At 37.6% G+C, this 11,757-nt stretch overlaps 2 protein-coding genes across 5 annotated transcripts; one reads left to right on the top strand and one right to left on the bottom strand.

Moving 5' to 3' along the window:
* Positions 1-1,508: 1,508 nt before the first annotated feature.
* On the bottom strand, positions 1,509-2,784 carry LOC131322737 (uncharacterized). The gene is made up of 2 exons (XM_058354163.1): positions 2,641-2,784; positions 1,509-1,958 (listed from the first exon to the last, which is right to left on the bottom strand). The coding sequence occupies exon 2, from the start codon at positions 1,938-1,940 to the stop codon at positions 1,524-1,526; it is 417 nt and encodes a 138-aa protein (XP_058210146.1). The 5' UTR covers positions 1,941-1,958; positions 2,641-2,784; the 3' UTR covers positions 1,509-1,523.
* Positions 2,785-8,154: 5,370 nt separating this feature from the next.
* Positions 8,155-11,589, top strand: LOC131321580 (CBL-interacting protein kinase 2-like). 4 transcript variants are annotated; one of them, XM_058352460.1, is made up of 3 exons: positions 8,155-8,273; positions 9,539-9,609; positions 9,927-11,589. In XM_058352460.1, the coding sequence occupies exon 3, from the start codon at positions 10,019-10,021 to the stop codon at positions 11,432-11,434; it is 1,416 nt and encodes a 471-aa protein (XP_058208443.1). In that variant the 5' UTR covers positions 8,155-8,273; positions 9,539-9,609; positions 9,927-10,018; the 3' UTR covers positions 11,435-11,589. The 4 variants fall into 4 exon arrangements, with proteins under 4 accessions (XP_058208443.1, XP_058208442.1, XP_058208440.1 ...); XM_058352459.1 differs by lacking the exon at positions 8,155-8,273 and adding an exon at positions 8,314-8,499; XM_058352457.1 differs by lacking the exon at positions 8,155-8,273 and adding an exon at positions 8,315-8,499 and having other exon boundaries at positions 9,539-11,589.
* Positions 11,590-11,757: the final 168 nt, after the last annotated feature.

Here is an 11,757-nt window from a genome sequence, read left to right as displayed (position 1 = left end):
CTTAATGCCTCAGATTCTTCTTTGCCGTCGTCATGCACCAATCCTTGGGAATCAATTATCCTAAATTTGTTGGCCTTTTGCCTCCATCGTGGAAGAATAAAATGTTTCGGTATTTCATCAATGTCTAGTCGGACAAACACTTTCAAAATGTGTGCACACAATATCCCAACAAACTCAAATTGTTGGCATTCACACTTACCCTAATAGGTTTGTGAATCCAATGTCACCGCGAACTTTTCAAGTTCATCATCTTTTGACACACTTACCCTAATAGGTTTGTGAATCCAATGTCACCTCGAACTTTTCAAGTTCATCATCTTTTGACTTCACTACGAAAGATTGAAAACCATTGCCATTTCTCATATTTTCAACTTTGTAGTGAAAGACTTTACTCTATTCTTCCTTGAACTTGTTGAAGACGTTTCTAGTATACACTTTTCCCACATGCTTCAACATAAACTCATGGTCATTAACAATCCGAAACTTATGTTCGGACTCAAAATCTTCATCATTTTCCCTTTTCACAATCCTACTCAGGTTTTCTCATACTTCACCACAAATTCTTTGAGATTTGACGTGTGAGTTACAAAACCATCAAAAAATGAGTTGATGCCCTCACTACGTCCGGTAGTATTCATACGGCGAAGAATGTACCACGATTATAAATAGGTACCCATGATTCTCGAATATCAAACAACCCTTGAAGTCATTGGTTGCTTTCTAACCCATTTTCCTTCATCAATAACATCCATCTCTTTTCAAAATCCTCTTTCTTGTATGTCCTCCTAATACATTATTTCATGTCCTTCTTGAATTTTGACCTCTTGTAGTACACTTGTGACAACTTTTCAACAAATTTCTTCTTAATATGCCAAAGACATAGACGATGACGAGTGTTGGGAAAGACCTTGGCAATAGCTCCTTTCATTCCCAAGTCTTGATCAGTGATGATAGAAGTTGGAGGTCGTCCTCCCATAGCGTCAAGCCATGCCTTAAACAGCCATACAAACGTTGTCTCTGAGAATCTTGTAAAAGTGCACATCCAAACTGTATCGACTGCATGTGATGGTTTACTCCTGTAAATGGTGCGAAAGGCATAGCATACTTATTTGTTTGATATGTTGTGTCAAACGTGACCACATCTCCAAAATAACGGTATGCCATGCGATATCGAGAATCCACCCAAAAAAAATTTACTGCCCTCCCACTTTCATCACATTGAATAGCATAAAAAAATTGTGGATTCTGTGCTTGTTTGTCCTTAAAGTAGTCAAGAACTGATTGTGCATCGCCACAATCTAGATCTCTATGCCTCACATTCCTCAAGTGATTGTAGCAATCCCTATTATCAAAGCCAATGTACTCACCACCAAAAATTGAAGGAACTTTTGAAATATCTATATTTTCTTTATGAAATGTCTCAGTCAAATCCTTAACTGCTTTTGGCATGTTTTAATTCGACTTCATTTTCATCCTCTTACTTGGAGTCACTAGTGGGTGGTTGTGACTTTCATCGAAACCTGTTACTTTCCATTTGCAATTCCATTTGTCAAGCATAATCCGCAAATAAGCTTTACATCCTCATTTAACGGTTGAATAATTTCTAACTCTTTTCTTTGATATATCACATTCTCCTCTTCATCTACCGCATCCACATTTAACGATTGAACACCTTCCTGCTGATTTTTTGCAGCATATTTTCCTTCTTTTGTGCAAACAAATCGCACCTTAGTGACTTCATTCGACCTATTTCGTCCTTTTTCTGAACCCCGAGTACGAATCCAAAACCCATTTTCTCGACCATAACATTCATAGTAATTTCGTGCTTCTTCAATTGTCTCAAAATACATCCCAATTGTCGGTGTTTTAAACCCTTCCACATTGTTATCTGGAGTTTCAATATCCCTGACTTCTACATCATCTAAAGCCTCTAACTCCATTGTTCACCCTTCAATTGCCTGCAAAGAGGAAAGTAGTATCCATTACAAAGATACACATATCATACCTGAGGACATTTCAGGTTTTCTCCAACCAAGATGCCCACTGCTTGTCCACTCTCCATATGTAAAACCATGTCAAACTATGAAACAAATAAAATGCTGCAAAGCTATTTACCAAAATTTTGAAATTCCCTAATTTCAAGCAACCAGAATTATAATTAGAGGAGGGTGTCAACCTTTCAGCAATCATCTTAAGGATAGAAAAGTGGTCACAACAAATATTGCACAACACACATGGTTCTTCTTACTCTAGACTTGCTGAAACTGTTATTCTTTGTATTAATGAAGTTTTTCCCTTGAGATTTACAAATAAAAAGTGATTAGGGAATTTTTTAGTCTAAGTTTCTTCTCTTTACTTCAAATTTTGAAAATCAAAATTCTACAAGAGTTTTGCTTTTTTTCTTATAAATTAGAACTCCACCAATAGACTAATGGAACTGAGGGAGATTTTATTCGCACTTCGAAAAATTTTCACGGCTTAAGCCAGTCATATACCAATGATTAGTAAAAAATCAAAACCCTAATTTTCGAATTAAGGGCTTTTCTTTTAAGAAACTCAATTTATGGTGGAGGCCAAGAACTCAACAATCAGTTCAAGGAGAGAGAGAGAGAGAGAGAGAGAGAGAGAACTTGTTCTAACCGTGCAAGAGAGAGCCCGGCAGTGGTGACGGTTGCCGGATGTGGTGGGTCGTTCGTCGGCGGTGGCAATGGTGGGGTCGTCAGTCCGAGTGGGGGGCGCTGGAGGAGTGGTGAGCTATCGGTGGGACGAGATTAGGGTGGAGAAGAGAAGTTTGCAGCGTGTTTTTTTGTTGTAGGAGTGGAGTGGATGATTTAATCTCAGCCCTTGAAATGGAGGGCTGAGATGGGCTGTTTTTTTAGAGAAACCCTTAAACCTCCCCCCCCCCCAGTTCTTGATCGAATTTTGATGATCCGAGCCGCTCAATGTAATCAGAACGTGATTTTAAGGGTGCCCATGAGAAATTAGCAAAAAAAATGGCCGGGAAGGGTTTCATCTGAACAGTTTTTTATTGAACTTTATTGAACAGTTCAATAAAAAACTGCTCAAATCAAACCCTTCCTGGTTAGTTTTTTTGCCAGTTTCTAGTAAGCACCCTTAAAATCACGTTCTGAACACATTGAGCAGCTTGGATCATCAAAATTTGATCGAGAACTATTTGGAGGGTTTTTTTAAGAATTTTTTTAGGGTCCCCGGAACCGCCCCGATATATATAAACACGCACCATCATTAACATCCCTAAAAACAACGGATCGAAGGTCGGATAAGACTGGGTAGCTGCCCTACCCAAATTTTAATATTTCTTTAGAATCATACTCCCTTTGTCCCCTTTTTTATAATCCAGTATTCTATTTTGGGTTGTCCCTTAATAATTGTCCATTTTGTAAGTAGGTAAAAATTGGTACAATTTTTATTTTGCCCCTAAAAAAGTAGGTTCTATTTTGAAAAGTTTGGGAGTATAAGTATAATAATGATATCTTCATAGAAGGTAAGTAGGAAAAATGGAGATAAAAATTGATGTGAAATGTGTAATGATGATGTTTTCTTAATAAGCTGGAGTTACGAAACTGAATACTTAAAAATGGATGCTGGGAGTAGTAGTTTTTGTCAAAAAAAAGTTAAAATTAAATTACTTCACTTGACCCAACGTTTTTAAAAAATAATATAACATTTGCCCATTCCAGATTTTTTTGAAAAGTTTTATAAACTACCTTTTAAAATTGTATGCATCTATAATATACTCCATATTATTATATGCATCTACAATCATTGATTGTCTATATTTTTATAATTGCATAGTTTGATCGAAAATATCTATGATTATATTTTTAGTACCTTTTTTTGTAATAGGAACAATGTTTTAAATGCTCAAAGGAAGAGTGCCTGAATAGGAAGAGGATGAGGAAGGCATGGCAAGGGATGGAGGTAAGAAGTTCACTTGGTAGTTGACACTCTGTTTTTGCTTGACTATGTGTAAATATGTATAACTCAAATGGAGGGAACCCACTTTTAGTTTGGCGCCAGATTGTAGGATTGAGAGGGAAATGACATTTCTGCCCTTAGATTGGGGCATGTGCCATTCACGTGACTTTGTTTCCGTTTGAAAAGTTAACGGAAGTTAGCATGATGACTTAATTTGTTGTGGAGCTTGATTAAATTCCATGATTCTTTGGTTAACTGGCCTGATTCTTTATCGTAGTGTGGTGTGACTGGGGCTATCGTCGACTAAATTGGTGGTTGTGCACTGATTGAAAGGGGTAGCTTCGCGGGCTTTCATTGATTAGTTTGGTGGTCGTGCACTGATTGAAAAGAGTAGCTTCACGGGTTGTCATTGATTAGATTGGTGGTAGTGCACTGATTGAAAGGGACAACTTGGTTTCACCAGCGGTTCAAGTGGCCATAATTCGGTGATAATGCATTGTTAATGTTACTTGAACAGTCCCACTTTTAGATTACAGCGAGCCTAGGGGATTAGGTTGAGGGTGTAGTAGTCTGGATGGAATGAGCGTGATGTGCAGGGTACTTGGGAGGGTAACCTTGTCGAATGCCGACATCTCCAGTTCGAGCCTCTTCTCGGTGCCTTATCCCTCTACAGTAGCTGTTCATTTAGAAGTGAGTATTATGCTTGTTACTCTGGATTTGGTTGGTGTATTAGAATCTTGGTTTGCATATCCCATCTCTTGAGTTTGTGGTGATTGGTAGTTGGCTAAGAGTGGGTTGCTTTCTATCGAACCTTGGGAATTTGGTTGAGGGAGTAGTAGTTCAGGCAGAATGGGCATGGTGTGCAGAGTTGGGCCCCCTGTCGGATGTCGACGTGTAGAGACCCGTATTTATTTTATCAAATGTTAATATTTTATAAATGCATAATTAATGATATAAAAAAAGAAGAAAGAGATAATGGTTTTTATGTGATTTGGGGCTAGAATGATGGAATTGATTGTGAAAGGGTGCAAAGTGTGATTTGTATATATGAGTATATATAGGAGGGTGAGGGAGTAGAGAATTATATTTCTCCTCTCATCTCCCTCACGTCTCTCTCTCCTCTCGGCTCTCTCCCTCTCTCTTGCTCTCTCTCTCAAATTTCACCCAACTCACTCCAAAAGCTCACAAACTAACCTTCATTCCTTGTTCTACACGTGATTTTGGGCTTGCTCTTCGTCGATTAGAGCTCGGTGTGGTGTATTCCTGTCGAATCAAGGTTTTCAGAAAAAGTTAGGGCTTGTATCTCGTGGGTTTCGTTCTCAAAACTCGAGGTAGGAATTCTACCTCTCAATATATATAAAGAAAGTGTTTTCTAGCCTTGAAATCGTGCCTATGGTTGTTGTTGTTGTTGTTGTAGTTAAATCCTCGAAAATCTGCAGAAAATCTCCTCGTAACGTCACTTTATTGATACCAGGGGCTTATGGACAGTTTTTGCTGTTTTGTTCTAAACTTCATCGTTTTGACCTTCGATCATTTCTAACTCATTTTAAGCACTTCCAAATCACCCCATAACATGATTAATCGTATTAGTTGAGTTCATGAAGTATCGTTGCATTTCTTGTCCTTGTTCAATAGAATTTGATGTTGATAGCTATATGAACTGTGATTGAACTGAAGTGACACATCACGAGGATATGTGATTCATGTACACTTTTGGACACAACGAGGACATTCGGGGCCCATCGACGGGTGGGTGCTTGGCAGGGGGTATCGGGATCCCTTAATTGGCCCGGTAGGAGCAAAAACTCATATGGGTTACATTCAGGACCTACCGATGGGTATGGTGTCTGACAGGGGGTATCAGGATCCCTTAATTGACTCGGTAGGAGCTTCGGCTCATGACACATACGACGAAAGGATTTTGGACACATGATAGATGGAGATGGTTCTAGTTTGAGTTGTACTATGATTGTGTAGTGGCTGTTTGAGTTTATTGATTTAAGATTATTGATTATCCTATGATTTTTTGGTTCATGTTCCTACCTTGAGATCATCCTAGCATTTCTCTTACATATAATGTTAGAGTAGAATTTTCTATTGGGCTAGTGTAACTCTCATTTTTAGGTACTAACTCAGGGCAGAAGCTAGCATGATTGAATGCTTGGACGTGGACACATTTTGAAAGCTAAAGATGAGAAGTTACTTGTCCATCTTTGTAAATATCTTTTGAAAGATGTATTTCTAACTTTAAATTTGTAAATCTTTGACAATGACAAATTGTAATCCTTAACTCCTACTATACTCTGTACTTATGTAAATTTGGGTCGTTGGACCATTGATGTAATCTTTTGGAAACTAATGGATGTTGAAATGTAATCATGGAAATGAGAATGCTATGTTTTTTGGGTATCGTACGGATAGTTGTGAGATTTTATTTATGGAAATCCTTTATAATAATGTTTACAATTGAGGGCGTGACACGACGTCTCCAGTTCGAGCCTCTTTTCGGTGCCTGATTCCTCTATAGTAGCTGTTCAACCTTCCCTCGATGCCGAGTTGCTATGTACTGCTTTTCCTCAGTTATGGTTCATTAACTGGTCGTTATTCGACCGTGACTATTTACGTTATATCCTAACCTGGCGGGATGCGTCAGACAGTAGATAGCTATCATTATCTCTTATTACTTGCATTACATTGCATACTTTGTATCATCCTGTATCCTACCCCCGTTACTCTATCTTTCTTCACAGACGGACAATTCAACGGGGGTAGGATACCAAACCACATTGCATGTTGTTATGTTACATTACTCTACCCCACTCTCCATGCGGTTATGCATGGGTTATCGCACCTTTTTTTTCACTCTTCTTTTTCCTCCTGGGGTATGCCCCTTGTAGGTTGTACAAGAAGAGAAGGGTATTTTTGTCTTAAATGAATTTATTTTTTAAGTGAAGTGGACCTAAGGCCTTATCAAACAATACCAGTGGATTAGAGAGGTTACAAACTTAAGAAGTTGACTGAAGATGTTACAAACATGTTATAATGAACCTCCCAAAAATTCTCCCTAAAATCAGTAAGGCTTTGTCATGGAATTCTTTTCTTGCAAGCTACGTTGTCAATGATACAAATATATTTATCATCCATCTGCTATAACATATATTTATTATTCATTAATTTCATCTTAAATTACTGTATAATACCCATTCCCCTCTTTATACATGTGCAAATAGAGATAAACATGTCTTTTCGTTTTTTCACTAACATCGATTTTAATATTGTCTATGTTCCGAAATGTATTTTATGGTAATTTTGTAACAATAATTCATGAAAAACATGGTCGATTCCACCATGTTCCAAAAGGTTTCATGATAATACATGGGAGATATGGAAAATAAATATGGTTTTCGAATTTAAATTAGTGAAAAATAAATCAATGGGATTATTACGAATTTTTTAAATTTTGAAATCCTCTTAAATTAAGAAATGGTTGAATCCCACTAATTTAGGAAAATAATATACACACATATATGAATATTTTATTAAAATGGTAAGATAAGTTATTCACTGTCTAGAAGGATGAAAATATAACTGTTTAAATGAATACTTACGTGTATTGAAGTCTGCGGATGGATATTTAAAAACTCCAATTTTATAAGATGTTGCTTAAATATAATTGTTGTTTTAATCAACGGATATCTGTAATCTTAACGTGAAGAGATTAATAAGTATTTAATAATATGAAACTCGAAATATAATTGAGTTAATGACGGATGTGCAATTGTAATAAGTATTTAATAATATGAAACTCGAAATATAATTGAGTTAATGACGGAAGTGCAATTGTAATTCTATTATGGGGTGAATTATAATTTGTGAATAAGAAATAGAATCCTTGTAGGATTAGGATTTCTTATTTGCACTGGGAGCTCGAACTTATTACTCCTTAAGTTCCTAACATAGCCCTATATATATGTCGTTACGTTCTCTGGGTTTTATAGCAATTAACGTTTGTGTCGCGGGAGTTGAGGTTAAACTCTAATTTCACCTTGTATGGTTTCGTATTTTTTGTTATTGTCTAATTATCTGTACGTGTCATTACTGAGTTCTGAAAATTGTTTATCAACAAAAAAAAATATATATATTCATTTTCAAAATAATATAACTCTTAATTCTCCTCGTCGCGCTGTAGATATCATCCACGCTGTATTATAACTCTTTATTCTCCTCGTCGCGCTGTAGATATCATCCGCGCTGTATTATAGGAGTAACTCTTTATTCTCTTTCATAAACTTCTTGTGCTGAAGAATGAAGATACTACACTTCTCATCCCAAAGGTAATTCCATAAATTCAATTGGATCCCTCTTCGAACTGTTTACGTACCTCTCGATCCGCATATTTCTGCTCACTTTTGTTTCCGTGTGTGTGTTTGGTTGCTGAGAAAATGAAAAGGTGAAAGAAAAATTAGCTTGTCTCTCAATCTCTGACCTTTTTCTTTGATGTTTGAGATGGGAGGAATGAAAAATCAGCTCATCTTTTTGTCTCAGCCCTCATCTTTCTGGGTAACCAAACAAATGTTTCTGTTGGTTTGTTTTTGTAATCCTTTTTCTGGGTCTGCAAACATCTTCTTCATTTCTTGAAAATTAGCTTCTTTTGATTTTTTTCAACAGAGGTTGATGCTGATTTATATACCTCTAACCTCTTTGCTACAAAAAATAATCAATTTTTCTGGGTTCATACTTAAAACTTTGCATTTTATCAAACCGAGCCTTGTGTCCCAATCAATTGGAGTCAGCTACATGAATCCTATTTTTCCTTAAATTATGCATTTCGAATCAACAATTTTTTTCTTTGCATATCAATAAAGAGATTTGAGTCTGAATTCAGGCCTCAACTCCCAGGATTCAGTATTTTTTTTTTTTCCAATATATTCCGAATAGGAAATTTTGAAGCAATCGAAAAGTTTTTTTTTTTGGGCATAATTAGATCTAAATAGACAGCTTATCATTGTTTATATCGTCAAATGCTCCCTTTTACCCTCTCTCAGTTGCTCTTGGTTAGCTTTTTTCCTAATTTGTTGTAGCAAGACAGCTTGTCGTTTATTTGTCTTTAGATGCTCCTTTTTTCACTTTCTCTCAGTTGCTCTTGGTTAGATTCTTCCCTAATTTGATTGTAGTAAGACAGCTTGTCGGTTGTTTTATCTTTACTACTGTATTTAGATTCTCCCTTTCAAATTTCTTTCTATTGCTTTGGAAATTTACTATTCAACTCACTTCATATGGTCCATACATATTCAAATGCATATGGTTCCTAATGCCACGGCTTAAGGTTTTCTCCTTCGTGAACTTACGGCTTATGCTATTCATTAACCAGGGCATAAGTTCAGTTACAACAAACACACATGTCATATCTTTACAATCACGATGCAACACTTGCGCCACCATTTGAATTCCCACCCTTCACCTAGTGCTATACTTTTCATTTGGGTTCTTTATTTTCTTGTGCTTGAATCACTATGTCAAATCATTTTGCTTATCAATGCACGTACATGTATGTTTTTTGTTCAACTGATTACAGGAACCCATTTTCCTTTCTTTTCAGGTGAACATCTCATTCCTTTGCCGACAAATTGAAGCTGTAACCATATCCTGCTCTGCTGTTTTACTGTTCTGGTAAAGGCCCAACTTTAACGGTAACTATATTCTCTAGCATTCTCTTGTTTCTTAAAAAAGACAGGGAATGCTGAAAGATGTGCCTGAGAGCCAAGCTGTCTTTCGTTGAGCTTGATGAGGTTGAAGCTCCATTTGAGCTGACATTACTTATTCTTGATGAGACTGGACACATAATTTCAAGCCCTTTCTGCCTTTCTTCTCAGATTCCCATTGTAGCAAAATATATTCAAGGACAAGTTGTGTCGTATCACGACCTTTGTGAAGATGGCTAGAATCTTTGTAGTCATTTGATTTCTGAAACGTTTGTGAGTTAATAGGTATAGACGTATAGTGCATGTGGATTTGGATTTGGATTTGGATCAGTTGCAAAAAGTAGCATATTATTGTGCATTAGTGCTGGACATTTGAGATGGAAAACAGAGGAAGTGTCTTGATGCAACGGTATGAATTAGGGAGGGTATTAGGTCAAGGAACCTTCGGCAAGGTTCACTTTGCGAGGAATCTTGAAACTGGCATGAGCGTGGCCGTTAAGATAATTGACAAAGAGAAGGTTTTTCAGGTGGGTTTGATTGAGCAGATCAAGCGGGAGATTTCTGTGATGAGGCTTGTCAAACACCCGAATATCATCCAGCTTTATGAAGTTATGGCCACCAAATCCAAAATCTACTTCGTCATCGAGTATGTCAAAGGTGGTGAACTTTTTAACAGGGTGGCAAAAGGAAAGCTCAAGGAGGATGTTGCAAGGAGGTATTTCCAACAGCTGATCAGCGCCGTTGATTTCTGCCACAGCAGAGGTGTTTATCACCGGGATTTGAAACCGGAGAACCTACTTTTGGACGAAAACGGAAACCTTAAGGTCTCAGACTTTGGATTGAGTGCCCTTGCTGAAACTAAGCGTCAAGATGGGTTGCTCCACACAACTTGTGGAACGCCCGCCTATGTGGCACCTGAAGTGATTAGCAGAAAAGGGTATGATGGATCAAAAGCCGACATTTGGTCATGTGGGGTCATCTTGTATGTTCTATTGGCCGGGTATCTCCCGTTCCACGATTCAAATCTCATTGAGATGTATAGGAAGATTGGAAAGGCAGAATTCAAATTTCCTAATTGGTTTTCCCTGGAAGTACGCAAGTTCATATCAAAGATACTTGACCCAAACCCAAATACCAGGGTATCCATTCACAGGATCACCGAAAGTTCGTGGTTTCGTAAAGGCTTTGACCTAAAACCCACTAGAACTCAAATGGAAGAGAGAGAAATAACTGGTTTAAATCCTGATGAAATTTTTGGTCCTAGTGAGGATAGCAGCACTGCAGCAGAATCAAAGCAAGAACAATTGGCAAGGCCCAGTAACTTGAATGCCTTTGACATCATCTCATTTTCAGCAGGATTTGACTTGTCTAGTTTGTTTGAGGACAATGAGCGGAAGAAAGAAGCACGATTTACATCCAAACAGACTGCTAAGACCATAATTTCTAGGTTGGAGGACGTAGCTAAGCGATTGAAGCTGAAAATAACGAAGAGAGATGGAGGGGTTTTGAAATTGGAGGGAGGGAAGGAAGGTAGGAAAGGCGTATTGTCTATCGGTGCGGAGATATTTGAGGTAACTCCGATGTTTCATTTGGTGGAGGTGAAGAAGTCGAGTGGAGATACGTTGGAGTATCTGAAGGTGTTGAAGGAGGAGATAAGGCCGGCACTTAAAGATATTGTGTGGACTTGGCAAGGTGATGGTCAGCTGCGACCACAGCAGCAGCAGCAACAAGATGGACCTGAGCTTGAGATTTCTTCTCAAGCGCCCAAGAAAAATGAAGCTTCTTTTATTTAGGTTCAATGTGACTTGTTAATTGGTACTCTGATATTTTTGATTTACCCATCTGTTTATGAGAAAAGATAATTGTGTAGCGAAAAACTGCCATGACCAGTTGGTGCTTAGAGAAGTTGGTGCTTAATGGTGATGTTTCTTCCTTATTTTCAAGCATATATGCCAGAGCAGTAAATTTCAAGTAATACTAATTAGTAGGAGTAATTCCTTGTGTTTTGAGTTTTCTTTTTCACAATCATAAAAATCTCTCCATTTTGTGCCTCTTCCAATTCGAGTTGTGATGACTGATGAGTCTCCTAACTGTGCTTTGTTTTGTTGGGTTTACA

The sequence above is a fragment of the Rhododendron vialii genome, chromosome 4a, assembly GCF_030253575.1.
Source record: "Rhododendron vialii isolate Sample 1 chromosome 4a, ASM3025357v1".
Lineage (NCBI taxonomy): Eukaryota > Viridiplantae > Streptophyta > Magnoliopsida > Ericales > Ericaceae > Rhododendron > Rhododendron vialii.
The sequence above is the reverse complement of the archived record's forward strand: the minus strand, read 5'-3'. Positions and strand labels throughout refer to the sequence as shown.

Coding starts and splice junctions, on each gene's coding strand:
- LOC131322737 (XM_058354163.1), bottom strand. CDS start 1,940: ATGGAGTTAGAGGCTTTAGATGATGTAGAAGTCAGGGATATTGAAACT.
- LOC131321580 (XM_058352460.1), top strand. CDS start 10,019: ATGGAAAACAGAGGAAGTGTCTTGATGCAACGGTATGAATTAGGGAGG.